A 27,905-nucleotide genomic window follows, 5' to 3' on the forward strand; every position below is an offset into this window, starting at 1 on the left:
ACTCGAGCCGGCTCGCGAGCGGTTCGATTCGTTTGCAATCTTAGTTATACCAATCAAATCATCATAGATGTTGCCACGAGGAATTGCAGGATCTGCTATCATAATTTGGATAGCACTTACGTTCATATGATTAGGGGTAATGAAAAGCTAAATTAATGAGAAATGTTTTTAAAAAAGAGAGAGATCCTGCCATCATTGAGTGGAGGGAACTAGGCTTAGCTACGTCGTGTTTGTTTATCAGATTTAACAGGATGGACACTGGATTTTTTTCAATGCTCTTACCAATCTTGCAGGTTGTAACTCTCTTCCCTATGCCAATCCTGGATTCTTTAGATTTTCTCCATGAGAGAAATACAGAAGCATGCAAGAGCAAAAACCACAAGAGAGCAAGGGCATTCTAGATAACGCAGACGCAGAGAGGACTAAAAGTAAATATTGAACACAATCACTGTTACCACCTTTTCAGCTGATTACTGACCATGGACATGCATCTCCCTGCATTCGGGACAATTCATCCAACCGCCATTGCAAATTTTGCAGGCCTTCAACAAGAAGGAGATTGCAAACAAAAAAAAGGAAAAAGACTATAATTGTTGTTTGAACCTCTCAATTATCATTGGTTTTCACTTTGTACTCTAAATTCTTAATACTTTTATGCAGTATATTATAAAAGCTGTGAATGATTGAATTTTTTCTTGCTATTCTTTTATTGTTAAAACCCCTATAACTTGCATGCATTTACTGAATTCTGCGGCTCCTTTTAGGTGTAGTGGGACATCCTTTTTATTCAAGCATAAGTATCAAAATTAATTGATTCCCAATCCATCTACCTAAGCAGCGTGCTACAGATTGATCATATGAAGTACTTATAATGAATTTGTCATTGAACATTGCTACAACAGAGATTGGAAAGATTTCATCATTTTTCGAACACAAATGATCGCTGATATTAGAAGCAATAGTCCCCAGAAAGAGAAAAAAGCATACGAATTGTGCGAGAAGTGATTGGTCCAGTGCTCAACAAACTGTAAGAATTTGGACTGTCAGTTTTCTTCAAAAAATTTTTATGATTTTCGTGAACACATTTCTTACTCATCTATTTATCTTGCATACAGCGAATCGTTACAGTACATTAAAAATAGTAATTCAAATGGATTGTTATATTGTCGGCATTTTTCAAAATACTATTGGTAGGCTAAATTGGTAAGAATTGTTTTTATTCTATTCAAGCAAAAAGAGAACAAATCTTATGACTAATCCAAATGCTAGAGCTTAGGCTAGGCCGATCCCCCAATCACCCAATTTTACTCTATCGTCAGAGGCCTTCACAGGTTCATACATACTAAAACTTACAAGTATTACAATTAACCATTTTATTTGCTATCGACAAAGGCCTTGACAGGTTCATAGATGCTAAAACTTACAAGTATTAGGGCCGGAAGAAGATGGTACATCTCAGGAAATATGGACATCGACCAGACCAGACAAACAAAGCCAACCCATGCTGAGAAAGAAACCACATAAAAGCTTAGGGGGTCTTGGTTGCCTGCTGGGGCCTGTGTAAGATTCACATCACACGGTTTCTGTAAAAAAGCTGCACTTTTTTGTTTTCAGGGAAATTTTCATGGGATCCTCACCTTTTCTTGTTCTTTTTATGATTTTGGACCTTTGTGGTTACCTTTGAAGCCTTTTAGGTGGATGTGAAGTTGAGTTTGGTGGTGCGGCCTAAACGCGTTTAAGAAATAGTCCTCAATTGAACTTTATCTATTTGGCAGCAAGGAAGATATATATATATAGTAAAAATAACTTTGGATTCGTTTGCTAAATGAGTTTTTTGGATGTTTGTCTAAATTTTTACTGTAACTTACTGTAGAAGTTATAAGAAAATTTTTTTTAAAGTGTAAATTTATTTTTAAATAGTTTAAAGTGTATAGTTTAAAATTTTTTCAAATTTACTGTAATTAATGTTATTAAAAAACTTGTAACAGATGAATTTGATCAAAAAGTTGTTCGCCAAACAGCTATTTGAAGTCGTAATAGTCATTTCGGTAGTGGAGAGCCCTGTAAGCGAGTGTAGAATTCAGATTCCATGTTTGATTGATTACATGGAGAGGAGGTCGCCAATGCAAGATCATATCGTTGTACTAAAAAGCGGGATACAAATGGACAAAGGTCCGCCTGCTATTCGACTTGACCCAAAAACAAATGGAAAGAGCAGAAAATAATTTACAGGGTGTTGAAAGTCATGCAAATGCTTAAGTAGCAAATATCTTTAAAAGATTTTGGTGCATGGGTATCGGACAAACAAGTTTTTCACAGTTCTAGAAGAACTGTCCCATGCTATGTTTCGTAGCCGTAATCATGTCTGCATCCAGAAAGCAGATTTCATATTCAACTGCTGAAATTGAATGGGAGGAATGATTTTTCACACGAAGGGAACCGGCGAAACACCCCAGAAAGCGCCGTGGCCATTGGTACGAATGCTATTAATAATGAAATTGCTCTACCAATCTATTTAATATATGCTCTGGCCACCAAGAATTGCAGGATACACTGTCATAGTTTGGATGGCAATTGTGATGGTAACTGGTAAACTAAATTAATCAGAACCCATTTTGTTTTTATTTCCATTGGAGCAAACAGAGAAAAAGCACGTGACTGACTTGTGATTGTCTGCAGTGCTAAAGTGGGGTGTTTTACTCCGTATTTCCCACCCTACCCGGCCCGTATTTTTGCTTTTGTGACGAGAGATTCTGCCGCCGCTGTTCGATAGTGCGCACTAACTGCACTCCGTTTCGTTTCATGCAATAGCCCGTCAACCAATCACTTAACAAGACTTAGCCAGTATGCCAGTCACCTAATGTTGATTTTTTGGGGTATAAATTAAGAAACAACACCTTAGTGTTGCAAAAAAAGCTTATAAGAGACTTCTATTGAAGGTGAAAAATGAGCTTATGTTCTATATTCATCAACTCACTATTTATAGTGATTACATGAAACAAACTAGCAAAATATCCAACTAACAATTATCCTAAAAATCTCAACAAAATATAATTTTCTACTACTAGCAAATCTTATCTAAAATATTTGTTAACAAACCAACATGATCTTTGGTTAACAAATATCCTTATTTTCTAATAACTAAATTATTTTGATATCAAACATAATCTAGCAAAATATGTAGGAAAAGTTGCATATCCCAACACCTAACTATGCCTCTACTTATTCGTGCCATCAATGCAAAAGGTTAAAGGGAATTATCATCTGTCTATTTCTGCATTGATTGCTTCACAATCATTGGTAAACCTCCGAATCACATATGATTCCAACATATTACAATGGCGACTTCAATTCTTTTTTTCTTCTTTTTGAATCACGACGGCATTATTTATTCGAAATCGAATGTAAACGTATTATAGATAATTGATTAGTCAGTGCACACCCCAATTCAATCAACCGACTAACCAAAAACCAATAATCTACTTTGAAAGGTTATTTACTTTTAGCATTCTCTTGGCAATTTTTCCACCATAAAACAACTCTGGCTAGACCAAAATAAACTGCAGATTCCTACTTCAGTTGTTGGGAATTAATGGGCTCTCAGAACAAGATTAGTCTAAATCTTCATTCTTTCTTTTTTCGGTTGTCTTTGTTTGATAATGCTGCATTTATCCCATCCTCTGCTTACCTTGTCATTTTGCAAAGGAAAGTAGCTTTTCGTTCCACCAAATGAAGTTGCAAGGAATTCAAACTTTCAATGAACGTGTGTTGACTGTTGCCTGTATAGTTTAGTGTGGACATCCAACAGAAGGGGGATTTGCGGGAGAAATCAATAATGAGCTGCAAAAGAAAGAAAGTGCCACTGGCTCTGTCAAAAGAATGTTTGAGTATGTATACTAGTAGATGCTTGGTATCGGCTAAGTATGAATACATCGTCACTTTCGATAATCATCAATTGAAAAAGAATGTACATATCGTCATCCGAAACTCGAAGTCACCCTTCTTGTCTCGGCTGTCTGTCGGTGAATCTCTGAGTCGGTCTGCAAGTAGCCTAAAAAACAACACTACTAATCAGAAGAGTGCCTTGAATGTATATTTGACAAGTGTGGACGTCAAGTTAGACAAACCAGCCAGGCCACCGTCCCCTTTTCCAAACTCAAACCTGAGGCTCAGCTTCTAAAACAATTCAAATGGCATCAAGAAATTTCTCCCAATGTTTTAAAAACCGGACCGTTAATTGAACCAGTGAAGTGAAAGGGTCAAGGTTCAATCGATCGGACCGGTTCAACTCCGGTTCAATGAATTTTTTAAAAAATAATTTATATAAAAATATATGCACAAAATAAGACATGTAATGGACTAATTCAATACTTTATATGATGAAAAGTTTACTATTTTTTAATAACTTGGATTTTTAAAAATAAATTTATTAAATTATAAGTTAAAACAAATAAATTTCATCTCAATTTCAATTATATCTAAATCCAACCCAAAAATATCACAATATTTTGAAATTATACAAAATTCACGTCTATGAGAATTTAGATATTGTGAACTTCAATTTTAATTTACGTTTTAGGATTTAGAGATTGCAATTTAAAAAAGGAAATTTGGAGTTCGAATGAAGTCAAGAGAATCGAAAATAGAAATATAAACTTGATAAAAAGCAAAAAATGAGATAAAAGTGAGTGGTTGTGGCATTAAATAATTTGGGTTAAAGAAAAATAATTCTTTTTAAACTTTTTTCAATTTAATGGACAAAAACAAAATTAAAAGATGGAAGAAAACATCAATAAATTAAAAATAAAGATGTTTGATTAAAAAGGGAGTGACAAAAGAAAAAAGGATAGAGAGAGAGAGAGAGAGAGAGAGAGAGAGAGAGAGAGAGAGAGCTGAAGGTTAAAAAGAAAGAGCCATGAGATGATGGGATTTTGTAAAAAAAATGGAAAAAAAATATGAGTGTTTGTTTTATATAAATAAGTTATCAAAAAAAACTAATAAGATGTGATGGTGCAACGATTAATACATTGGTCTTTTATTACAAAGGTTTTGAGTTCGAATCTTGATAGCTGCATTTTGCAAAACTTTAAAAAAAAAGGGGGATAGTTGAAAACCAGAAACCACCGGTTCAATCCGATTTCGGCGTTTTTTACGGTTTGACCGATTTTCTGACAAAGTCAACTATGACATAGAATTGGACCGGTGCCATGGCTGGTTGCGGTTCAACCGGTCGAACCGGTCGGTCCGATCTGATTTCAAAACATTGATTTCCCCAATTTAAAACCAATTCATTTTGCATCTACAGGTAGTTCGACTGGTTCGTAACCTGATAGTTACCAGCAGGTTCCATAATTGATTCCCTGTGCTATTTCTCTGTGTATCGTTTGGATAAGGCCCTATACAATTTTAGGGGATTAGTCTGATCGAAAAGTTGGGATATATCTAAATAATAAATAAATAAATAAAATCAATTCATTTTACATTTAGCACATCACAACTCAAAATAATTTATCTGATTCGATCTATGCTCCGTAATACAAAAGGTTAAAGACGCATCAATGCCCATAAAGCCAAAGAATTCCTTACTTAACAATGAAAAGAACGTAGAGAATTTAAAAGAATAATAATGTACAAAGCTAGCGACTATTGCAAAAATTGATAAGATAAGTTTTTTTTTATATAGACATTCTCCATTAGCGCCTACTCGGGCTCGCGTTGTTTAGAGATGCTCACGAGCTTAACAATTAGAACCATTAAAGCAGTGAGCAAAAAATGGGAGTGGTGGCAATGGCATTAGTTGGTATTGGTAGTGCATTAGACTTGAATGGGACCTGTGACAAATGCGTTTGCAGGAAATGCGGGCCCCTCTCTTTCGGAAAATGTTACGATGGAAAAATCAACCTTTTCCATTTCAGATATCATTGGCAGATCAAAGCGAACCCATTCTTTTAATTATTAAGCGGCCTGCTTTTTCATAAGTATCCAATAAATAACTTACGGGGAACAAGTCAGTACGTGGGTCCCCAGATGTGACCTCCCGCGCATATCTCCTTTCCTTTCAGCCGTCCGATGAAAACGAGCTCTCCTTCGCCTCGTCTTTTTCTCTCTCCGACGCTGTTACTAGTTAAAAGAAAAAAAAAAAACAAAGAGCAAAATACACACACAGAGCAGCACAAGTGAGCTCCAGCCCAAAATCCCAGAACTGTACTCTTTTTAGCTCCCCCTGCTTTTCTCCTTTTCTTTTTCCTTTTGGGTGTACGTTCGATTCTGTATATTCTCATACTAGTATTTAGCTTTGGAGTTTGTGGAAAGCTGAGAGCAAAAAGGCATTTTGGGATGCTACAAAAGATTTATATTCTGCTTAGTTTCTGCGTAAAGCTCCTCTCATCTTTGTGATCTTTTTGGGTGGAGCTTATTTTGCTTTTTACTGCTTTTAATTTCACACCCGCTTATTTCCATGGGGGGTCACCGACGTGGTTTTTATCTCTGCATCTTCAGAGAGCTTCATGGCGTTTTCTTGCTCTCCATTCTTCTAAATAAGCAAGGCAAGTTAGTATTTCTTTTCTTTTTTGGGTCTAATTTGGCTTGGTGGATTGCTGATATGCTTCTTTGTTTCGTGATGAAAAGATTTGCCTTCTTGTTGTGTTCGTGAAATTCTTTTGGAAATATTCTTTCTGAAATTTGTAGCTGACTCTCGAGACGCAATTATCTCCAAGATCTCTGTTTTGAATACAAAATTTTTGCTTTTTTGGTTGTTCAAACTTGTTATTTGAGTTTGCATTTGAGTTTGTTCCTCGCACAGACAGGGAAGCTGTAAGAAATTTTTCGTTTCGCAAGTTCTTTTTGTTCCTAAAGAGCTACTCCATTTAACCTATCGCGCGAATGGTAAAACTTGGAAACAAATGAGAAGAAGAGCAAAAGAAAGATAGAGAAAATAATTTTGTGGAAGGGGAAGAAGTGCTTAAAGGTCTTTCCCACTCTACGGTTTCTTTCCTTCTTTTTCAACTATGTCCCAATAAATAAATCAATTTATTGGTCAATTATTGGAGTTTAGGAAATGTCAATAATATGTTTGTCGGCTTACATTCAATTATTATGTCCAAAAAAAAAAAAATAGAATGTCGATTTCAAAATTTAAAGAAGTGCGAATGCTCTGTGGTTATGCAATAGCTGTTCTTCCTTGTCTTTTGCAAGGTTTTCTGCTTTTGACGATGACATCCCAGTTTACCTTATCTTCAACTGTCACTCTTATGGGTCTCAAGGACCACCCAATCTTCGCTTTCAATTTGATCTATGGTGCACGTTTGTCTATATGTTGCCCAGATTGTCCTTATGCACCCTGTGAACTATTCTTTTTCCTAATCATACTCTTATTTGGATGAAAGTGGGATTAAATTGGTTCTGCATAAGTTGTCATATGCATGTCGGATTGTGTTACCATGAAGTAGGAGATGCTTGACTGTTTTATACTACAGAAGTTGTCAGTCTTAAAGGGTAAGTGGTCTTAGAGCCATGTTCATTATTATGCTTCCGGAGAGAAGTGCCAAGAATTTCTTTGTAGCACTTCGGTTCAGAATAAAGTTACAAACGGCCAAGCTGCTTAAGTTATAATCCTGTTCCTAGAATTGGATCAGTGCGTTCTCCTTGTGAAACTGCAATACCTTTTTCCTTCAATGGAGAAACTAGATTGAAGTATAGAAGCACAATTGATCTGAACCCTCTCTTATTATCATTATCTTTTTATAGCTGCCATTCAGTTGTTATTTCTAATTTATCTGACGATTTCTGGTTTAACTTCTTTCTAGTAGTAAAAAATTAATGATTTCAATTCACAATCACATCATGTATCACAAAACTTCTCATCCTTAATTATTTGTACCTCCAACTTTATTGTTGAGATTGTTCTGTACTGCCTTTCATCCTATAACTGCAAACTCTGAAGAACTTCCTTGGACGATTTTAGATCGTCTCAAAATTTCCCACTATTTGTCTATAGAAGGACTCGTAACATTTCCATCTTTAGCTGTATATTACATGGGCATAGCTCTCTCCGATTACAATGAGCCTTTCTCCTCTATTAGGCCCATTTAGCAAATAAGATTGACACGTATGTGCAGGAGACACTGATATAATGTGATTGTTGAACTGAATATGCAAGCCATAAGATGGTTAATTTCATGCTATTGGCTTGTTGCTTCTTACCATATAACACAGAAAGCTTCACTAGGTCCCCTCAATTATGGCTTCTTTTGCCTTTTCACTGCTCTGAGATAATACTACTTGTCATCCTCTGGAAATGATGTATGTCTTTCAGACAACTGCATCATCTCTATACGTACTATCCAAGCTCACTACATTTATGGCCTGTCTTTTTGATAGGTACCATATCCATGTGAGACCTATCAGCTGGCTAAACAAATTTCCAGAGCCAAGTTGGTTAATTGCGAGATATCTGGTGCCAAGGGCAATATGGAATGTCATTTGGAGCTCAATAGAAACTTGAGGGACCAGGAACTCTTGCAGGTAGTCTACAGTCAATCATCACACCAAGCATGCCAAAGTGCAAAACTGGGAGATAGGTTCAAACTAGAGAGGAATGGCACCTCTTCTGCAGATTTTCATCCTAAAATAGTGAGAAATTTGGACAATGTATCACAAAAGCCACAAGCACTTCACCAAAAGCAACGAGCTAGGAGTAAGGCAGATGAACTTGTTAGATACATGTCAAGTTTGCCAAGTTATTTGGAGACAGGAAAAAACCTCCAGGAGAAAGCTTTGAATGTCGGGGTCCTTCAATGGCGCCGTCTAGAGAAGTGGCAGTATAACCACAGACAGGTTGCCGAACGAAGTTGCAAGTCTTCACCATCCAACAGCAATGCCTCATTGTTTTCCTCAACAGAGGGATCATCCTCCAATTCTGGCGGAGGTCATAGCTGCTCTCCTATCAACCAGATGATGCACCGCCCTAGTCTGGATTCTAATCAAAACACATCTCCTAACAGAGTCTCCTCCCTAGGCACCAAATCCTTCCAGAGAAATGGTGGAAAGTTCCAAGATCTTGGAGCTAGCTCGAGTAACTACTTGAAAGTGTCACAGAGTATCCTCAGCACACATCAGTGTTTTAGCAAGTACACGGAGAACCGGGGTAAAGAGTGCAAAACCCCAGATCATGATCCGGTAGGTATTTCTGAGAAGGAGCTTCAAGAACTAGAAAAGCATAGTTCCATCTCAAATTTGAATGGAAAACTGAAGTTCCATGTCCATGAACTTTCGAAGGAAAAGGAAAGCTTGCAAATTCCTTGTTGTAAGCCTAATTCTGTTCATGACAGCATGAATGGACAGCCACTAGTGGTACTCCATCAGCCAAAAGAAGTACTAGAAATTAGATCTGCTGCATCATTGAATCAATCTGATTCAACAGGAAAACTGGTCCAGGGATCAATCGAAGCTAGTCGACATAGCTTTTGTGATAATTCTAATTCTGATGTCCATGAGCTCTCTTCTGATATACCTTGCTCTTGTCCACTTCCTCGTGACGTTATTACCCTAAGGGATGTGCAGATCCAACAACCCTGTTCCGCAGCTGAAAGCACTACGAGGTTTTCCTCTGACCTATTACCGTATTCTGAAGTCTCAGCTAGTCCAAGCAGAAGTAGAAATCTGGAAGGGAAGAAGTCAAGCAGAACACTTGATTGTCCAGCTGAGGCACCAAACCTGAAATTGGAGACTGAAGAGGATAGAAAAGTCAGACATCCTTCCCCAATCCGCCGATTAATGGGTAGGATAGGCAGGAGCTCAAAAGACAAACCATGTGCTCGACAGAGAAATCTTGAGGCTGATAGAATTTGCTCCAAGGAGGCTGAAACCTCCGTTTCCTCAGTTGATTCATCTTGCGACAAATCAAATGTCACTGGAAAAGGAAGGTCCAGTCCTTTGAGAAGACTGATAGACCCATTACTTAAGCCGAGGGCCAGCAACCTTGACCACTCTATTGGTTCACCACAGAGAGATTCATCACCAATAGACAGGACAGGTAAATTATCCAAGGGGCGAGGAGAGTCTGCTGCTCGACATTCTGTGAAAGTGAGGTTAGATCTTGGGAGCTGCAAAACAATTGACATTGATCATCCACAAGACATTGGAAAATGTGGCTCATCAACAGTACAAGCACTTCTACAGGTAGCAGTAAAGAATGGACTCCCTCTATTTACATTTGCAGTTGACAATAGTAGCGAAATTTTAGCAGCCACAATGAGTAAGCTAGGTCCTGGTAAAAAGGATGCTAACAGTTGGGTGTATACTTTCTTCACTGTTCATGAAATGAAGAAAAGGAATGGTAGTTGGTTAAACCAGGGAAGTAAAGATAGAGCTCATGGTTATGTACCTAATGTAGTAGCACAAATGAAGGTTTCTGATGTTGCATCCACAAAGTTGATTGGGCAAAACTTGGTGGACCAATGTACCATTAGGGAATTCGTTTTGCTGGCTGCGAAGAAACAACGGGGAGATAGACAGGCGTCGGATGTACAGGCAAATGACGAACTCACTGCTATTGTTCTTAATTTGCCTAAAATGGCCGTAAGAAACTCAAGTGAAGGTGACCAGAGAACATGTGAAGTTGAAAAGCTTTCAATGGTGGACTTGAAAGTGCCTTCCCTTGACTTTTGTAGCTTTTCTGAGAGTAGGGATGTTGAAGAGAGCGGGTGTTTTGCTGGAAGCGTGGACCCTTCTGGTCTTACAGTTGTACTTCCGGGTGGTGACCATGGAATACCTAGTAAAGGGGAACCTTCACCGTTAATAGAAAGATGGAGATCAGGTGGATCGTGTGACTGTGGGGGTTGGGATGTTGGTTGCAGAATAAAGGTTCTTAGCACTCAGTTTGGTAGGACGTCTGGTTCAGCTAAAGCCCAGTCGAGCACCAAAAAATTCCAGCTTTATTGTCAGGTAGTTTAATACATGCTGCTAGTCGACCTCATTTGGTTCATCTTTTAGCTTTTGTCTTTTCATTTTCTTGCTATTGATACACATCATACTGCAATGTGGTCTTGCCTTCTAATTCGTCTCTACAAACTTTCATCAGGAACGAGGATTGGACGAAAGGCCAATTTTCAGCTTGTCACCGTTCAAGGATGGTATCTATTCAGTTGAATTTGACTCATCTGTCAAATTTCTACAAGCATTCTCCATATGTATTGCATATCTAAATGGTTTCCATCCAGCTAAATTTTCTGAATTCGGGTATTTATCTGAGAATAAATCTTCGGAAGAGAGTACATTCTCAGAAACTGATGAACCAAAGGTTTTCAACGGAGACCAACAAGAGTATCCTGCAAGTAACATCTACCATCCTCCTGTTTCACCTGTTGAGAGAGTCTAGCTTGCTAGAACGTTCATCAATTTGAACTTGGCAATGCAATTCAGATTGTAAAGTTTTGTCATTATATGACTAAGCAACAATAAGGTTTATTCATTAAACTGGAAAGTTCAGCCAGAAGGTATACCCCTCGTGTTACAGGAGGAAAGAATGATGCCAACAACAGTTGTATTTGTGTTACTGGGGCATCAAAAGAGGCATTGTCACGTGTCCCTTTCTACTCGATGCAAGTGTGCATATTGCTGTTGCTAATTGAACTTCGTCTTGTGCAGTGTCTTTGAGTTCTTGAGTTACAGATGAAATCTTGGTCCTTAATGAACCTATTTAGACAAGTAATCTCGCATATGAACTAAGCTTAGGATTAGTTGACTTGATATGGGCTGCGTGTGGACTTCCAACTCCAGATTTTCAACAAAGTAAAGCATTTGGTATGAACTGGGTTTTAACCAATGCAGCAAGATCACAATTTTTGTTAGGATTAATTTTTTTGGCCCAACTACATCGGTTGCATTCTCCTTTCTTGGTAAGTATTGGGTAGAGGACGAAGGAAGAATAAGAGATGCAAACGATAGGATATGGTTGGCAATAAATTTGCTCTTATATCATTTGGGTGTGATCATTCGAAGAAGGGCAGGCATAGAATTGGGGAAACATGAAGGTGCCTGTCCGCGGTTCTGCTGCCTGTTCATTCAGGTTTTGGCTTTTATGCTTTTGCAATGCAATGTCTCCTGTCATTCGTACAGCAATAAATGCATAACCAAAAAAGCCTTATGCAGTATCAGGATTCAGGACGCATACATTTTATTTATCTCATGGAGTGACTCCTTAGAAAAGTATACTTCCCCCTCTGGTTTACGAAGTACCATGATTTGCAAGAAATTTACTTCTCTCTGCCACATTCTCTGTTCTTAGTGTCCTGGCATGAATCTAGGAAGTTAAACAATGAATTCGCCATTTTACTCATGATGAGGACGAAAAAAGTCCGTCCATCCATCAGTAACACCAAAATAAGTAGGGTCTTATTACAAAATCGGGAAAAAAAAGAAAGACTTTTTGCCTATTCAATAGAGACCTTGAACCTTACAATGACAAAGAGAAAAGATTAAATAGAGGACGTGAACTTGGGTAAGTTAGCTTGAATTTTCAATTTTGAAGAACAAAAAAAAATAATAATCATAAGAATTCCTCTATCGAGGTGTGACTAGTTTATCCTGTACTTTAACAGCACAAAATAGAAAAAGCCTAACAATGATTATAAAGTGGGTTATGGTGATTTTTTTTCCCTATATATATATATATATATATATATATATATATATATATATATCATATAATAGAAAGTATTCAGGGTTAAAATCCTTTGCTTAACAGTTGGGATGAAAGGATGTAAAGACCGGTAGAAAAGCATCTAAAGAGATTACAAAAAAAAAAAAGCTACTTTGAATTATTCAACGTAAAAATGTGGCAACATCAACTACACTTTTTTTTTTTTTTTGTCACAACAATAATATTCCTGTAACCTAATCTATCCCATTCTACGATACAGTTTTGATGCTATTTAAGCAACATCAACTATACAGTTTTGATTGATACCGCGGAAGTAGCTTTTACGTTGAAAATTGTTTATGTGTACTTTGGTACTACTTAGGATACATGGAGAGGCAAGTCTGGTGGACATTATGAGCTCACGGTACAGTTTCTTCTCTAATCCGCCACCCGCACATAGTTTACCTATTTTAACTGCTATATTAAATATTAAAGACCAGTTTATGTATTTTGTTGTCTTCGCGAGAATTAAGTATTGATCTAATAGAAAGCAACCTTTTTCTTAAGTCCTGCAGTCCTATGAAAATGAAAATTGTTCTAAAATTGTGATATGTCTATAGTCTCTGACAATTGATTGTAGTTTGTGAAGTTGTTGCAAGCCAGTAGTATTCCTTGCAGATTCAAGTTCTTACTCTTACTCAACGACGTATTTGTATTTGTAAGGTCCACGGTTGCAATAGCTCGTAACATTTGAAAGGAAATTAAAAGGAAAAGTACCGGTGAAACATAGAAAATATAAAAAAAAGTAGAGTCATATCGAGTCGAATCAAACTCGAGTATTAACATGCTCGAACTCGAACATGCTTTACTGACATACTGCATCTCGAATGAGCATTTCAAGCCAGGCTCGAGTTCGACTCTTTGAATTTCTTTTCGTATTGGACTTGTTAAAATCTGAATAATTTTTCAGCTTCAGAGTTTTGAAATATACGATTGTTAAATATTATTATAACATATAAACCTAAAATAGTAATTTGAAAATAATAACATAATAATTAAATATTCAATGAAAAACTCAATTGAATTTATCGAGCCCTCGAATCTCCTAAATTTGTATTCAAATTTGATTCGAAATCTCAATCAAATAACTCAAACTCGATTCGTGTTTGATGAACATCGGCATCGATTCAAACAAATTGGACGTCGAGTCAAGGTGCTCGATTGAGAGTGCTCAATTCATGGCTTACCGTCAAACATTTTGAGGATGGAAGTTTGAAAAAGGGAATTCCTTATTCGATCAAATCGTCTGACACTTTTCCCCATCGTGCCTCGGGTGAATCATAATTTGATGGATGGATGGATGCTAATTGGGGAAAGAAGAGCCGCTGGGTGGGGACCAAAACCTGTAGCCATTCATAATCTCGGATGATGGGTTCATCACAACGCACAGCCAGAAGCATGTAGTAGCAGTAGTAGTTAGCTTAGCATTAAGGATTGTTCTGTTCCTTAATTTAATGTGGAAAGTTTTTTAAAAGGTGAGCACGTGACGGGCCATAAAGGCAGCGGCGCTGTCATGTGACCTAATCATGCAATTAAATAATGCTTCGACTTGCTGGTCCCCTCCTCCCGCTCCCGTCCATGTCTCCTGGATCTTCCCAAATTTTCTTTATTGGGTAGTAGAATACTAGAATCAAGAAGAATGCAAGACTCCATCTTTCTTTTTTTTTTTTTGGTCATACGAAAATAACTCACTCACGCTAGGCTCCTATAAATACTTGGGTAAATTGCAGGGTCATCATCCCTTACTAGCTTTTTGAAGTTAGGAATCATATTTTAGTTGAGTAAAATCTTATATATACAGTGACAATATATATACTATCACCGTTTGATGCTTGACATATGTATAAAAGTTAAATTTCAAGTTCAAATTTTATATAGTTATCATTCATTCAATACTAACAGTTTATAAACAGTATATGCACTATCAATGTAATGTAGGAAAGATTAATTCATGTTAATTTGTATTAAGTTTTTTTATACTAACAATGTATGTATATATAGCGTGTTTATATATACATTAATTCGATAAAATAGTAAACGAAAAAAAAATTAATCATTTTAGTTTCAATAACATCCACTTTTAGAGGAATTTAGATTTGAAAGTAGGTCGTTTGCATGCTGACCATGTATGGGTGAGGTAGAGGACCTGTAATCATGATAAATTTTGGGAGATTTCCTGCATTATATATACCTTCGTAAAATTCTTTTCCTACCACTCTCATTTCTTTCTTGTACTAATATATTCTTCAACTGCAATCCGAAGACCCGAAGCTCGACATATCACATTCATCGGTGACAACATCTTTCGCACCACTGGGGCTGCTTCTGCATGCAGTTGGCTTCCTATCCACCAGTCAACCAGATGAGATAATGGATTCATTCCTTTTTGCTTCGCCTTTAGCTTAATGCCACAAATTTTTGTCATTTCATTAGCTTAAAAATTGACATTTCCTCCGCCAGCCTAGCTAAATCACTAACCCCAGCTGAAATTCAATCGAGAGAGTGGATATGATCATGATTGCATGTACAATACTCATTTCTTCGATCATCATCAGCACTAATAATTCCGGATTTGACTCCCACGTGTGCTTCTAGCTGAGTTTGCATCAAAGGCCAAAACGAATCATCGGCATATATAGCTGGATTTTGCTCCATACCTTGACTGCAATTGATGTTTTACCGGTTCTATGAGCTCATGTGACCTGACAAATGCGATTTAGGAATCAGTTTCATAATTTTCATCAACAATTGATGTTGCAGGTGAAAAGTTGAGGAGCGTAAAAATTCATAAAAAGTCCCATTTAGATTGCAAGCTTTTCAAGAAGAAATTTTAGAGGGTTGGTTCTCTTGACACAGATCTCAAGCTTCTTTCTATCTCACATAGATTACATTTGCTACGGTATATTTTCCAAACAGGCAGCATTATGTTCTACTTTTAGCTTTTTCGTATGAAGTTCAGAGAATAGAATATTATATCATCAGATAACAAGGAGCCGCTGCGGTTCATGTTCCCACATTTGAGAATGGATGGACAACTTTGACGTAGTAAACAACTTCCTGGGCCCTTCCAATGCTTAAATAAGCATTTTTAGCCACTAAAATCTGAGCAAAATACCATCCTTTCTGTATCCCTTTCTTTCGTTCCATCAAAGCAAACTTAGACGAATGAAAAAGGGTTTCGTTTCATGACGACGCATCTACCAGCTCGGCACTGCCTGCCTGGTCCGGGCAAGTGTTTTCAAGGATGGTGACAGCAAGTTTGAGGATCCTGTACATGGGGTGCGATGCATTTCATGATGGCTATTAGGCCCCATGCATTAGCAGTTTATTCATTCTAAATCAGTGGATTGATGTTGATAAAGAGCAACGACCTGCTAGCACACTTGAGCTGGAAACGAAAAAATAATAATAATAATGATAATAAAAAGCGGGTCAAAGCAAGTGATGACCCCAAATTTGGGGCGTTTGCCTTTCTGCATCATTGAGGGAATGCTGTATTCATTTTTAGTACTTGTGGACCTTCCTGATAAAAAAAAAAGGAGTCCTTTTTTCACTCCAGATATTATGATTTTGTCCACACAAATTAGGCAGTGGTACCATTTCAGCTGAAACTTACTTTTCAGAATTCTTGTCCTTTTAATTAATCAATAGTTGTTCCACGAGCATGTGCGATTTTATCTTCTTGTAATGAAGAAACGAGTCTAAATAGACAAGATTTGTTATGGAAAGTGCTGTGAAAGGAGTACTAAATAGGGATGGTGATTGAGAATATGCAGCGAAAGGAGTTAATCTTCATGATTCTGGCGTTGTACATTTTATTCACCTAGATTTCTTTCTTATATTTGTGCATCTTAAACCATTCAAGGTGGTTTAGAAGTGTCGGGAGAGAAACACTTCTAGAAAGTCTATCAAAGAACTCAATATGTAAGTCAGGAAATCAACTCTGATCCAAAAAATTAAACTATGAGGTCTCGATCCCTTACTTACATATTAACCTCTCTTTATTCATTTCTCGAACCAATATGAAATATAATCCTTTACTCTGTGAGTCTAATAAAAAGAAAGTGTGGAAGTTAAATCATAAATGGAGCCTCGGCTGTAAGTAATTCAATGAACATCAACAATTGCTATACTTTTCAAAAGTGTGGAGGGCACAAATCATCCAAGTTAAACTACTGTTTTGACTCAATGATTGAGGCCATAATTAATACAATTGGTATTTCAAGTACTCCTATTCGAAACCAATAATTTCATTACATCAATTTTCCGTTCATTGATGAAGAATTCTACCCCGACATTGACCATGCCCGTTGTTTGAAAACAACTTTAAGCTGACTAAGAGTCCCTTTAAATTCTTGTCAAGTTCTATCCATTTGTTTTCAACCTTTATCAAGTTCCATCCATCTTGAGGACATCATCTTCTTTTCTATTATCATCAATTTTCAAAACTACACAACTTTTGAACTTTAAAGTGCTAAAAAGTTCTTCAAAAGATTCAAAATGGAATTTATAACAGAATTTTCAAACTCAAAATGTTACTACGAAGTGTAGATGTTCTCCAAGTTAAGTTGTTTATTTTATTTTGGTAAAATAAGTTGAATGACAGGAAAAATAAAAAAAGGAAATCCCAAATCCTAGACAGTGTTACACATTAACCGTTGAACTAATCAACGAGGTTGGCCTGATGGTTGGAGGGAGGATTCTCAGACTTCTCCTAGATTCTTAAAATTATCCCTATTGTCATATTTAAAATTCGAATCACGAGTTTGAAAGTTTGGGGTGGAAAGGTTAACAAAAAAAATTGTTAAAAAAAGATTAACCATTTGCTAATGATGTTTACTCGGAGCAAGGAATGGTGGAATTGTTGGAGTGGAAAGGCATTTTCAAGTGCATTTGACGTGACTAGGACTGCAATTAGAGCAGGGTTTACTATTTAAATCGTCATCCTTAAGTGCGAGCGCACCTAAATTAGTCGTAATTCTCCACTCTGACTTCCTGAGTTTGACCGGACGCCTCACTTAATCATCCGACTCCCTTTCAATCTTCCGATGATTATATCTAAATCTAGTGCAATTAAAGCCTAATCTTAGATGTCAAAAGAGAAAAGTTGACTAGATAAACCATAAAACCAAGCACACACTACTGTACCCTGTGTAGACTCGCACGTGACGACAGACACTGGACTGTATCTTGAAAGGTTTTTTGGATAATATCAGAAAACTCTGCTGAGGTTTCTCTTAATGTTATCTAACACCCCTAAAATCTTACAAATATCACATATCTCCCTTACTTTTATTATTTGTATAACAAAATTTTGAAAAACTATAAACCACTCTTTTGCTTGTTAAAAAAAAATGCTCCAAAGTCACTTTATTCACTCCAAAGAAACTGTTATCTAAAAAAAAATCTCTAGTAGTACTACCACATCATAATTTTATAGTCCATAAAAGTATAAATTTGAAAAACAAAAAAGATATTTTCAAAGAAATACACTAGCACTAATTTAAGTCTATATGATCAAAATCGATTTTTTATGCATATTGTATTTTTTTCCCCAATTTCTTCTCAACTCATGTCAAAACCTTTAAATTGTACTAATCATTATAAAAATTAACTCAAAATAAATAAAGAAATCATACCCCACTCTATCACAATCACAAATGTAAAAAATAAACAAAATTTAATTTACTATAATTTACAAATAAAAAATTGCATAGTCATCCAAAAAAATTAGTAAGAGAGAATTGAAGAAAGGAGAAAGAGAATGAAGTGACTTTTATTTTTTCTTAATTTTTTGACCTTTATTTATTTGATGTGTGAATTATGTATCAAGTAATGGTTAATTTTTTTTTTTTTGACAATTACTAGAGAAGGTAAGTGATATTTTAAAAATGTCAAAGTGCCAATTGATATGAGGAGAAACCTTGAGGAGGTTTCTAATATTATCCCAATCTTTTTAGCACACTTGCAGGGCCGTGTTTTACAACTTACATGACCAACATGGTACTAGTCGATTTTGTTTCCCCTTTTCGGTGAAATTTCTATTCCACATTCTGAATAGATTTTATCATTTTCCCTTAAAATTTCTTTCCATTTTTTACCATTACTTTTCTTTTATTTTTTTAATTCAAATACAGTTAAGCATGAAGCTTGCTTGAAGAATAGAGTAGTAGACATTGACAATGGCTTTAGTATTGATTAATTTGAAGCCACTAAATTGCCAATACTTTGAACAAAATTACCAAAATTTGAAGCAAGAATCTCACATTTTTTATTTTATTTTTTTGTATCCAAAGGAGATTTCAAGCCTTACAAGGAGGAAAGGAAAAATGGGATGAATTGAAAGTCATGTGTTCACTTGACTAATATCCTACCAGTTGAGTTGGGTCTTAAGGATAATGAAGTAAAAGTTTCCCATCTCACCTGATTTTAGGAAACAATTAGATGAATTTTATTAAGCAATACCCCTTTTTTTCCTATATTGATGTCTTGTATCAGGTGATTTTCTTTATATTTCTTGGCAAGACTTTCCATACTCAAAAGATTACTTTACTTTTAAAAAAGAAACTCAAAAAGACAATCATACCCTTTTGCAAATTTATGTACGAGCTTTGGTTAGAGGCTTAGAGCTAAATTACAAGGACTTGCAACTATTAAGAGATTCCTTTTTTATAATTAAACAAGAGATTCTTTATTCTACTTTGAGCTATATTTCCGTTGTCATTTTCAATAAAATGATATTCCATATTCATAGTTAATAAGTCACAGCGAATATCGACGTTGCGTAACATTTTGTATTATCTATCCTATTGAATTTGGTGTAAGTGAAAAAAACTTGCATTCATCAATCATATGAGATCTTATATTTGAAATTCATGTAAATAGAAAATATAATGTTGAAAAAGTCTTTTCTGCGAGAAATTCGACTAGACTTTAATAAGATTAATCGTAGAATGTGAAATGGATGCATGCATAGCCTCGTGGTTTATACCAAAAAAAAAAAAAATTGTACTATCTATAAACATTCTTTTTTTTTTTTTGTCAGCAACAATATATTTATATAACTCATGCTCCATGGACATTCAATACGGCATGAAAAGATAAACAAATACTAGAATGGCACGTCAACGTAAAATCATTCCTAGTAGGAGCAGTGCACTGTACACAGTATACATGTTTCTCGAGGGTACTGTACACAGTATTCGAAAAACCCTTTTGTTTTTCCCCCTCCCTGCCATGAAATAGAACAAATAGAATAATGATTAAATGCTAGTACTAATCAAAATAAAAGAGATTTTGCATTTTCAACTTGGGTGGCTCTCTCTCTCTCTCTCCCCCTCTCGTTGCCTTGGCTTTAGAGGTACCATTTTACCATTGACCACCTGAAATGAATCAATTCAAGGCTCTCCAGCTCCTCTTCGGTCATCCCCCATTATTATAAGAACACCAAACCAAAACGAAAACCATCTCCCCACCGCCTACTCCACCTCCATCTGAACTTCCATCACCATCATCCCATTCCTTCGCCTTCACCCTGTACTAGTTCAAGAGAAGAGTGAAAGAGAGAGGGGAGAGGTGGGTTTCAGACAATCAAGCAGGTTCCATTGCATCCATATAAGACTTGTACCCCAGAAAAAACATATAATTTATTTCCCCAAAACCTCTTCCTTCCTTTCTGTTTGTTTTCTTGACCTGATTGCTGGTTTCGTTTTTTCAGTATTATTCGTCTTCATTCCAATGGGAGCTCGCTGCTCTAAATTAGGCTTTTGCTGGTGGCCTTCCAACCTGAAATCCAACGTCCCTTATTCCTCTGATCTTGGTAATTCTTTAAACTCTCTTAAATGTATAAAAATGTAATCTTTGTTCCCTTTTTCTGATGTTTTTTCTTCTGGGGTTTTAGAGAAATGTGGAGAAAATGAGAGGATGAAATTGCCAGCATTTAAAGAATACAGTTTGGACGAGCTGAAGGTGGCGACTTCAGGATTCTCAGTTGAAAACATTGTATCAGAACATGGAGAGAAAGCTCCCAACGTTGTCTACAAAGGGCAGCTTGAAGATGACGGCTCTTGGATTGCTGTCAAACGTTTCAATAAGTCTGCCTGGCCGGATTCTCGGCAATTCCTGGTTGTTATTACTTCTTTTGAGCAAGTCCCCAGCTACAGTGTTTCACAAATGTGATATTATCTTATCTTTGTACGCGCTTTGATTGTTTGATATTGCACTCCTTAGGAGGAGGCGAAGGCAGTAGGGCAGTTGAGGAGTGAGAGGCTGGCCAATTTGATAGGGTGTTGTTGTGATGGAAATGAGAGGTTGCTGGTGGCCGAATTCATGCCTCATGAAACTCTATCCAAACACTTATTTCATTGTAAGTTTGCTGTTTTTGAATCTTTAGCATTATGCTGTCGATTTCAATGCTGATAATTGTGTTACTTCTTGTGGCTTAATGAGAACTTTGTAGCATTTTGTTGGAAAGTTATTGCTCCAAGATTGAATCTTTGTTGTACCAACTCCGAGTAATAGTCTCATAGTAATGGCCTTTCCATGTTGAGAATTTGATAAGGTTAGAGTCTATTTTACTTATTGGTGTCTTTTTGCTAAACTTGTCTGATGGAGGTGAAGTGTTGGAAGTGATTATTTACCTAATTGACTTACCTCTATAAGTCTTCCCTGGCGTTAGATTGCTTTTATTTGGAGATATAGCTAACTCTGTGATTCTGTATGAACTGATACAGGGGAAACCCAACCGTTGAAATGGGCAATGAGGTTGAGAGTTGCTTTGCATCTGGCGGAAGCATTAGATTATTGCAGTAGCAAAGGGCGAGCACTATACCATGACCTTAATGCCTATAGAATCTTATTTGATCAAGTACTTCCTTTCTTTTCTTCATTCATTTGATGTACCTTCCAGTCTTGTCAGTTTATGGAATTTTTTCAGACTGCCAACAGCTTACTGTGAGTGATCACACAACAGGATGCTAACCCCAGGCTTTCTTGCTTTGGCCTGATGAAGAACAGCAGGGATGGAAAGAGCTACAGCACAAACTTGGCTTTCACTCCTCCAGAGTATTTAAGGACAGGTCTTGGAGTAATTCCCCAAAAGAGCTTTTAGTTTTAGCAAATAATGGTCTATGTTCGATGCAAAGTAGATGCTTAACTAATTTGCTACTTAGACATCGTCTAGATCTCATGTTCGTCTTTACCTTATTAGCAGAACTTGTGTATTTAGATAGTTTGGAATGTGTCTTTTCCTAGAAATACATGTAATGTCCGATATTAGTGGTCAAATTTCTCCCCTTTCATTGGCTGCATGCTCAACATTATTCTTTCTTAACATAAATAGAACCTTATAATGAGCTTTTAGAAAGGTTGCTAAGCACATAAATTAACAACTGAGAAGTGAAGTTGCTAAGCACACTAATGAAAAACGCAGAAGGAGAAAAATATTGGGTTCTTCATATTCATAGATGCTTGATCTGATCTCATCCTTTCAATTTGACAGGTAGAGTTACAGCTGAGAGTGTAGTTTACAGTTTTGGCACACTATTGCTTGATCTCCTCAGCGGCAAACATATTCCTCCAAGCCATGTAATTGTGCTTTCTAATTTCTTGATTCTGAAGTTTGTGAAAATTGTGTTTTTTGGTATTGCAATAAGAATAGACCAGAAATAACTCCGTGACATTATGCATCATCTGAGTCGCTAAATGAAAACATTGTCAGTTTCTCGTTATATGCAGGAGATTACAAAAAGAGTAATTTTGATGTATTCCGTTACTATATCCTATCCCTTAAATTTCTCTGGATGAGCGAATGCTAGAACTAAATAACAGTTGTTGCCTTTATAGGCTCTTGACTTGATTCGTGGGAAGAACATACAGATGCTAATGGACTCTTGTCTGGAGGGTCATTTCTCAAATGATGATGGGGCGGAGTTAGTACGAATAGCTTCACGTTGTTTACAGTATGAACCTCGTGACCGGCCGAATGCTAAGTCTCTTGTGACCTCTCTCGCTCCACTTCAAAAGGAGATAGATGTAGGCCTTATTCCATTCTAACTGAAGTCATTCAGATATGAACAAATTTAGATGTGGTGCAAATTTCAATATTCTGATGCTGATCATGCTGTTTTAGATATCTTTTTATGCTGATTTGATGAATGTACTAGCAAAATTTTGCAGGTGCCATCACATATTTTGCTAGGAATCACTCATGAAACTTCATCTCCAGTCCAGACATCAAAATTATCACCTCTTGGCGAGGCTTGCTCACGAGTAGATCTGACTGCCATGCATGAGTTACTGGAGAAAGTTGGATACAAGGATGATGAGGGGGTTGCAAATGAGGTTAGCTTTTGCACAGCTTACTCTTGTAGCACATGTACTGCTTGCATTTTCCAGCTAAAAAATTCTCAAGGAACCCCTGCGCCTGGTGGCAGCACCCTTTTTGATCTAAACCATGTTCTGAAGTTGACATGCTAAAGTAGTGTTAAAGCTCTAAAATCTATTTATGTTTTGAAATCATGCTTCTTTATCCATCATATTGTCTGTTGAAAATTAAAGGTATTTTCTTGTTGGTGTTTTCTTGTATTATATCATTATTATATAAAAATTGTTTTTATTCCGGCATGCGCTTCTGCACTTCGGGGTGGGGGGGGGGGGTTTGTTTCAATCTTCTGGAGAACCTGTTTAAGAGTGGCAAGTGACAGAAGAGTGTGATTTTGTTTAACTAAAAAATCTATCCACACCGTGCCATAATGGATCAACTTCACCACGTCTGATAGGAAATTCTTAACATCAAGATGTGCTTAGTCAGAAACTTTCTCCTGCTTTTGGAAATCTTAATCCATAACAGTCAAGGAGTATTTAGTCAAACTTTGAGAGACACAATCATAACTGATAAGAATATAGAGGGTTGCCCATTGAAATTACGATCCCTATTGCCCAAAATGCAGAATCAGATGGAATGCTTTTAATATGCTGACTCTTTATTAAGTTCATATAATTTCTAAAATGTAGCTCGTTTCATTTGTTGCTCATATTTCTCTTATTCAAGTTTTCTTCTCTTTGCAGCTCTCATTTCAGCTGTGGACTAGCCAAATACAGGAAACCCTGAACTCTAGAAAGCGTGGCGACAATGCATTTCGAGCTAAAGACTTTGCAACTGCCATTAGTTGTTATACAGATGTAAGTAAACCTTCATAAAATTGCATTTAGCTCCATGCATATGGCGCAATAGGTTATGAAGATCTTTCATGTGCTTGGCTATGCAGTTCATCGAGGGCGGGAATATGGTATCCCCAACAGTCCTTGCCCGGCGCTGTTTGTGTTACTTGATGAACAACAGGCCACAAGAAGCCCTTGCAGATGCTATGCAGGCCCAAGTAACATCCCCTGATTGGCCTACTGCTTTTTATCTTCAAGCGGCTGCCCTCTTTAGCCTGGGAATGAACAGCGACGCACAAGAGACGCTTAAAGATGGCTCGTCTATGGAAAACAGAAGATGAAGTGGATTTGGCAAAATGTATAGATTAATTAGGCTTTGCCTTATAAATGCTCCTTGTATCTAGGTTTTGCAATTTAGAAATGCCGTTTGGCTGGTTGTTTGCAGCATAAAAAAGCTGGTTGCAAGACAAGATTCATTCAACACCGAGTGACTATTATTTTCTGTGTTTACTTGCTGACTGGGAAGAACGTCTTATGTTTGCCTTTGTTGCCAAGTCATCAGATGCATTATCTGACTGCATTGAAAATTGATCGAGCAGAAGAATTCCAGTTGGGGGCTCTGTGCAGTTGTAAAGGGACATTCTTGTAAAGACGATCCAATAAGGCCAGAAGAGCAACAATTAGTTTTTGGTAGGGGACCTTTTAGATCTGACCAAACAATGAGGGCTTTAAGGCCCGGGCAAGAGATATGAGATTAACGGTTCAATTGCCCGGCCCTGTGAAATATTATCAAAGCTCGATATGCCAGATTTCGGATCAGCTTTCTTGTTCCCCGGCATCCAGACAGGTCTTTTCCATTACGATATTCGCAGCCCACCATCAACTCCCCAACCCAAGACCCCAGACGAACAAGTTACAATTTTTCAGACTGTCACATACATTTTTTAGGACATAAGATCGTCAATATTTGCTGTTTTTTTGCTGATTTACCCCCTTAATTTGAAAAGCAATTTTAACATATTAACTCCGAATATATATGATCTATCAAAATCGATAACTATAATTCTGCTTTCGTACATCCAGTTTTATTTTCCTTTTTTTTTTTCAAATGAATATAAAGCAAATTTGTTGAGCTTCATCACCTCGGACACTTACAGGGGTTGGGCTGGCTAAGGAGAGGGTTTCATCTGAGATATGTGTAGTGGATCATTATTCCGCCAGCTTCGATGACAATAAGAGAAGTTAGGAGCAAAGAAGTAAAAGAAATGGTATTTGAAATCTCCATAATGCCAAATAAACGTATTATGACTAATTTGAAATCTCCACTAAATCAATTCAGTAACAAGCAATACTTAGAAACCAAATGAAAGGCATTTTTATTTGGACCAATGCTTGAAGAATAAAAAGATAAAGGTTCAACAACCACGCTTAATACTCAATAGGCATGGTTTCAGGCTTTCAGAAGAGGCTGGTCAGCTTCTAACTGAACTGTAATGCTACCAAAGATAGATGCATCAGCATAGGCTCAAAATGGTAAACCAAAATTCAGATTAAAACTACTAGTGAGACAATTTAAATGGCCTTAGATGCAGCATCAACTAAGCACTAATTCATGCTAAAGCAACTGGATTTTTTTCTGGAACACGATCTCCACCTTGTTAGCAGGTAGGAGCATTCTATAGAAAATGTGCAGAAAAATGTTTCAGAGTAATTTCAGAACAACCAGACTTCACATTGGAGGCCGACCAGAACCAAGCAGTTGTCCAACCAGATTTGTCACCTGAACAAGAAGAATTAAGAGACAAGATCATGTATTTATTAATTTGTGTAACATTTCCTATAGCGTCCACTACATACCCCCAGCCCTTTCTTTTTCCTCTCCTTTTTCAAGTTGAAAGTAATTGTAAAGCAGAAACTACCCCTTTCATTTGGCTCTTCAACTTGTAGTAGTCACTTCCTAATTCCTATTCATGGCACTGATAAATTTCCTAAAGGTCATCAGAGCACAACCGTACCTCCTACACCATGGAACGTACAGGGTGCTTGTCATTTGGCAATTTCTACAATTGCAGCAACAATATTTATTCAATCTGCTGAAATGCAAGGATTGCATCCAGTAGTCGAGCAGTCAATTTTTCTAGTGATACATGGCTTCCTCAGTTTACATATGAGAGTGAAATTAAAGTATCCAGTGTGTTACCTGCCAGTACTTAGAAACACAGCGATCAATACAGCTGTTTTCTCCCATATTCAGCTCAGATTCCTTGTACCTTTAGGAGAAACATGCTCAAAATTGCAAATCCAGAGAAGTGTCATCATAATAGGCAATGTAACGCAGAAACTTCAACATGCTATATTAGCTATATTCATCAACAATAGATAAGAAATCGAAACAAGGAGAAAATCGATACCTTTTCTCAACACACTTGTTAAAACATGTGTGGGTAAGCCTGGAAGATCAACAGTAAAAGACGAGTAAAAATCAGGTTGAATATGTACTTGGAAGACCTAATTTTCTAATCAAGAACAGTATCAGCTACTCTAAAAGCAGCCACTTGCCAATTCATAACAATCCTTCTGCTTCTGGATCTACAGGTTCAACATAGTATGAAAGGAATAATTATCTATTGAATAAGCAACAGACTAGAAGGTATCTAAGTCCTTCATTTTCTTTCTTTTTTCTCAAGATTTTGAAGTAATGTTCTATATGTAATATCACCAAAAAAATAAAAAGAGCTCATTTATAATACTCATATTACCTAACAAAATTCTCACTTGTGGTAATCCATTGAAAACTCTCAGTCAATTGAGCAAAGAAGAAAGTAAGCATATCGTAAAGAAAAGGAGGTGATTCTTCACTAACAAGAGAAAACTGTACCTAAAATCAATTAGCCTTCCGGCTCGTTCTCTTAAGCAGTCAATAAGTGTAATAAGCCGCGCTAGGCTCGCTTACGATGGATCCTCCCACTTAATTAAATTCGGGAATAAATGCAAAAGTTCGAAGTTTTATCTGCCTATATCCCACATAAAAAACAAGAACTGTTTAGGATTGAGATGAAGATAATACAATGTGGAAGGCCTTACTTGTTAAATAATTCGACCCTGTATTCCATCTCCTTCTCTGCCATGCCCAAAATCTGCCAAGTCATACACATAAAAAGATAATAAAGTTATAAACCAATTCCTGCTTAGTTTTACTTGAAACAATCAACGCTGAGCACTAAGTAAATTCAATGATTCCGCAGACTATTTCTAAAACCAATATCTCAAAATTCACGACTAATTAGCCAAAAAAAAAAAAAAAAACCAAAACCATCAGCATGAGCAGATATCGAGGTCAATATAATCAGGAAGGTAAGATACCAGTTCCTTGTCGATTCCTGGAGGAGGAGGAGCAGCACTATTTGCAGCCATTGTTCACTAATTTCTGGAGAAAAGGAAAAAGACTTGAAACTTTAATTTATATACAAACAAAAAGGAAAAAAACGAAGAAGAAGAAGAAGATGGAGACAAGACTAGGCTCAGAAAAGCTCAGATGGAGGAAAGAGGCTCACAAATCGGAGGCCAAATAAAGTCCTGATGCGGAACAACGAAGAATTGCTTGTCAAGTCGGATATTTTGAGGTTTAGGGTTTAAGGAGCAGTAGCTGGTCTTGAACCCTGTAGACCCTGAAATCTTTAAAAAATCAAAAAATAAAATAAAAAGAAAAGGGCATGTAGACCCTGATTTTACTGTAAAGTACTATACGATGTATGTATATCATGTACCAGATCGTCCGGTCAAGTTTCTTTTTTTCTTCCATTTTTAACCTTAAACAAATAACAATAAACGGTTCTTTCTTTTTCTTTTGGGTCCCGTCAGGCCTTAACAAGTTTTTTTTTGAAAAATACTTTTTATTTGAGCAATTTCAAATACTTGTACTCTTCTAAATGTACATGTATACTATACATTATACAAATACTCACATTTATCGCAGAGAAATGAGTTTGCTTGATGTCTTTTTTTTTTTTTGTCGAAACGATAGATGTCCTATAACCTACCTAAG

General features: G+C 36.7%; 3 protein-coding genes across 6 annotated transcripts; 2 read left to right on the forward strand and 1 right to left on the reverse strand.

Annotated features, from left to right (window-relative positions):
* The first annotated feature begins 6,008 nt into the window (after positions 1 to 6,008).
* LOC113710365 (uncharacterized) lies at positions 6,009 to 11,650 on the forward strand. Of its 2 annotated transcripts, none has more exons than XM_027233327.2 (3): positions 6,009 to 6,545; positions 8,380 to 10,944; positions 11,081 to 11,650. In XM_027233327.2, exons 2-3 carry the CDS (start codon positions 8,470 to 8,472, stop codon positions 11,375 to 11,377), a joined length of 2,772 nt encoding a protein of 923 aa, XP_027089128.1. In that variant the 5' UTR covers positions 6,009 to 6,545; positions 8,380 to 8,469; the 3' UTR covers positions 11,378 to 11,650. The 2 variants fall into 2 exon arrangements, with proteins under 2 accessions (XP_027089128.1, XP_027089135.1); XM_027233334.2 differs by lacking the exon at positions 6,009 to 6,545 and adding an exon at positions 6,560 to 7,494.
* Positions 11,651 to 20,006: 8,356 nt separating this feature from the next.
* LOC113710377 (serine/threonine-protein kinase BSK5) lies at positions 20,007 to 24,370 on the forward strand. 2 transcript variants are annotated; one of them, XM_027233344.2, is made up of 11 exons: positions 20,007 to 20,298; positions 20,418 to 20,519; positions 20,601 to 20,824; positions 20,930 to 21,065; positions 21,433 to 21,566; positions 21,672 to 21,777; positions 22,200 to 22,285; positions 22,544 to 22,732; positions 22,877 to 23,041; positions 23,768 to 23,881; positions 23,968 to 24,370. In XM_027233344.2, the coding sequence occupies exons 2-11, from the start codon at positions 20,438 to 20,440 to the stop codon at positions 24,199 to 24,201; spliced, it is 1,470 nt and encodes a 489-aa protein (XP_027089145.1). In that variant the 5' UTR covers positions 20,007 to 20,298; positions 20,418 to 20,437; the 3' UTR covers positions 24,202 to 24,370. The 2 variants fall into 2 exon arrangements, with proteins under 2 accessions (XP_027089145.1, XP_027089155.1); XM_027233354.2 differs by having other exon boundaries at positions 20,007 to 20,275.
* An 842-nt stretch (positions 24,371 to 25,212) lies between these two features.
* LOC113710390 (mitochondrial import inner membrane translocase subunit TIM10) lies at positions 25,213 to 27,578 on the reverse strand. Of its 2 annotated transcripts, XM_027233365.2 has the most exons (6): positions 27,415 to 27,573; positions 27,224 to 27,287; positions 26,945 to 26,997; positions 26,272 to 26,310; positions 26,061 to 26,130; positions 25,213 to 25,640 (listed from the first exon to the last, which is right to left on the reverse strand). In XM_027233365.2, the coding sequence occupies exons 2-6, from the start codon at positions 27,272 to 27,274 to the stop codon at positions 25,590 to 25,592; spliced, it is 264 nt and encodes an 87-aa protein (XP_027089166.1). In that variant the 5' UTR covers positions 27,275 to 27,287; positions 27,415 to 27,573; the 3' UTR covers positions 25,213 to 25,589. The 2 variants fall into 2 exon arrangements, with proteins under 2 accessions (XP_027089166.1, XP_027089175.1); XM_027233374.2 differs by lacking the exon at positions 26,272 to 26,310 and having other exon boundaries at positions 27,415 to 27,578.
* Between the last annotated feature and the right edge of the window lie 327 nt (positions 27,579 to 27,905).

The sequence above is a fragment of the Coffea arabica genome, chromosome 1e (assembly GCF_036785885.1).
Source record: "Coffea arabica cultivar ET-39 chromosome 1e, Coffea Arabica ET-39 HiFi, whole genome shotgun sequence".
Lineage (NCBI taxonomy): Eukaryota > Viridiplantae > Streptophyta > Magnoliopsida > Gentianales > Rubiaceae > Coffea > Coffea arabica.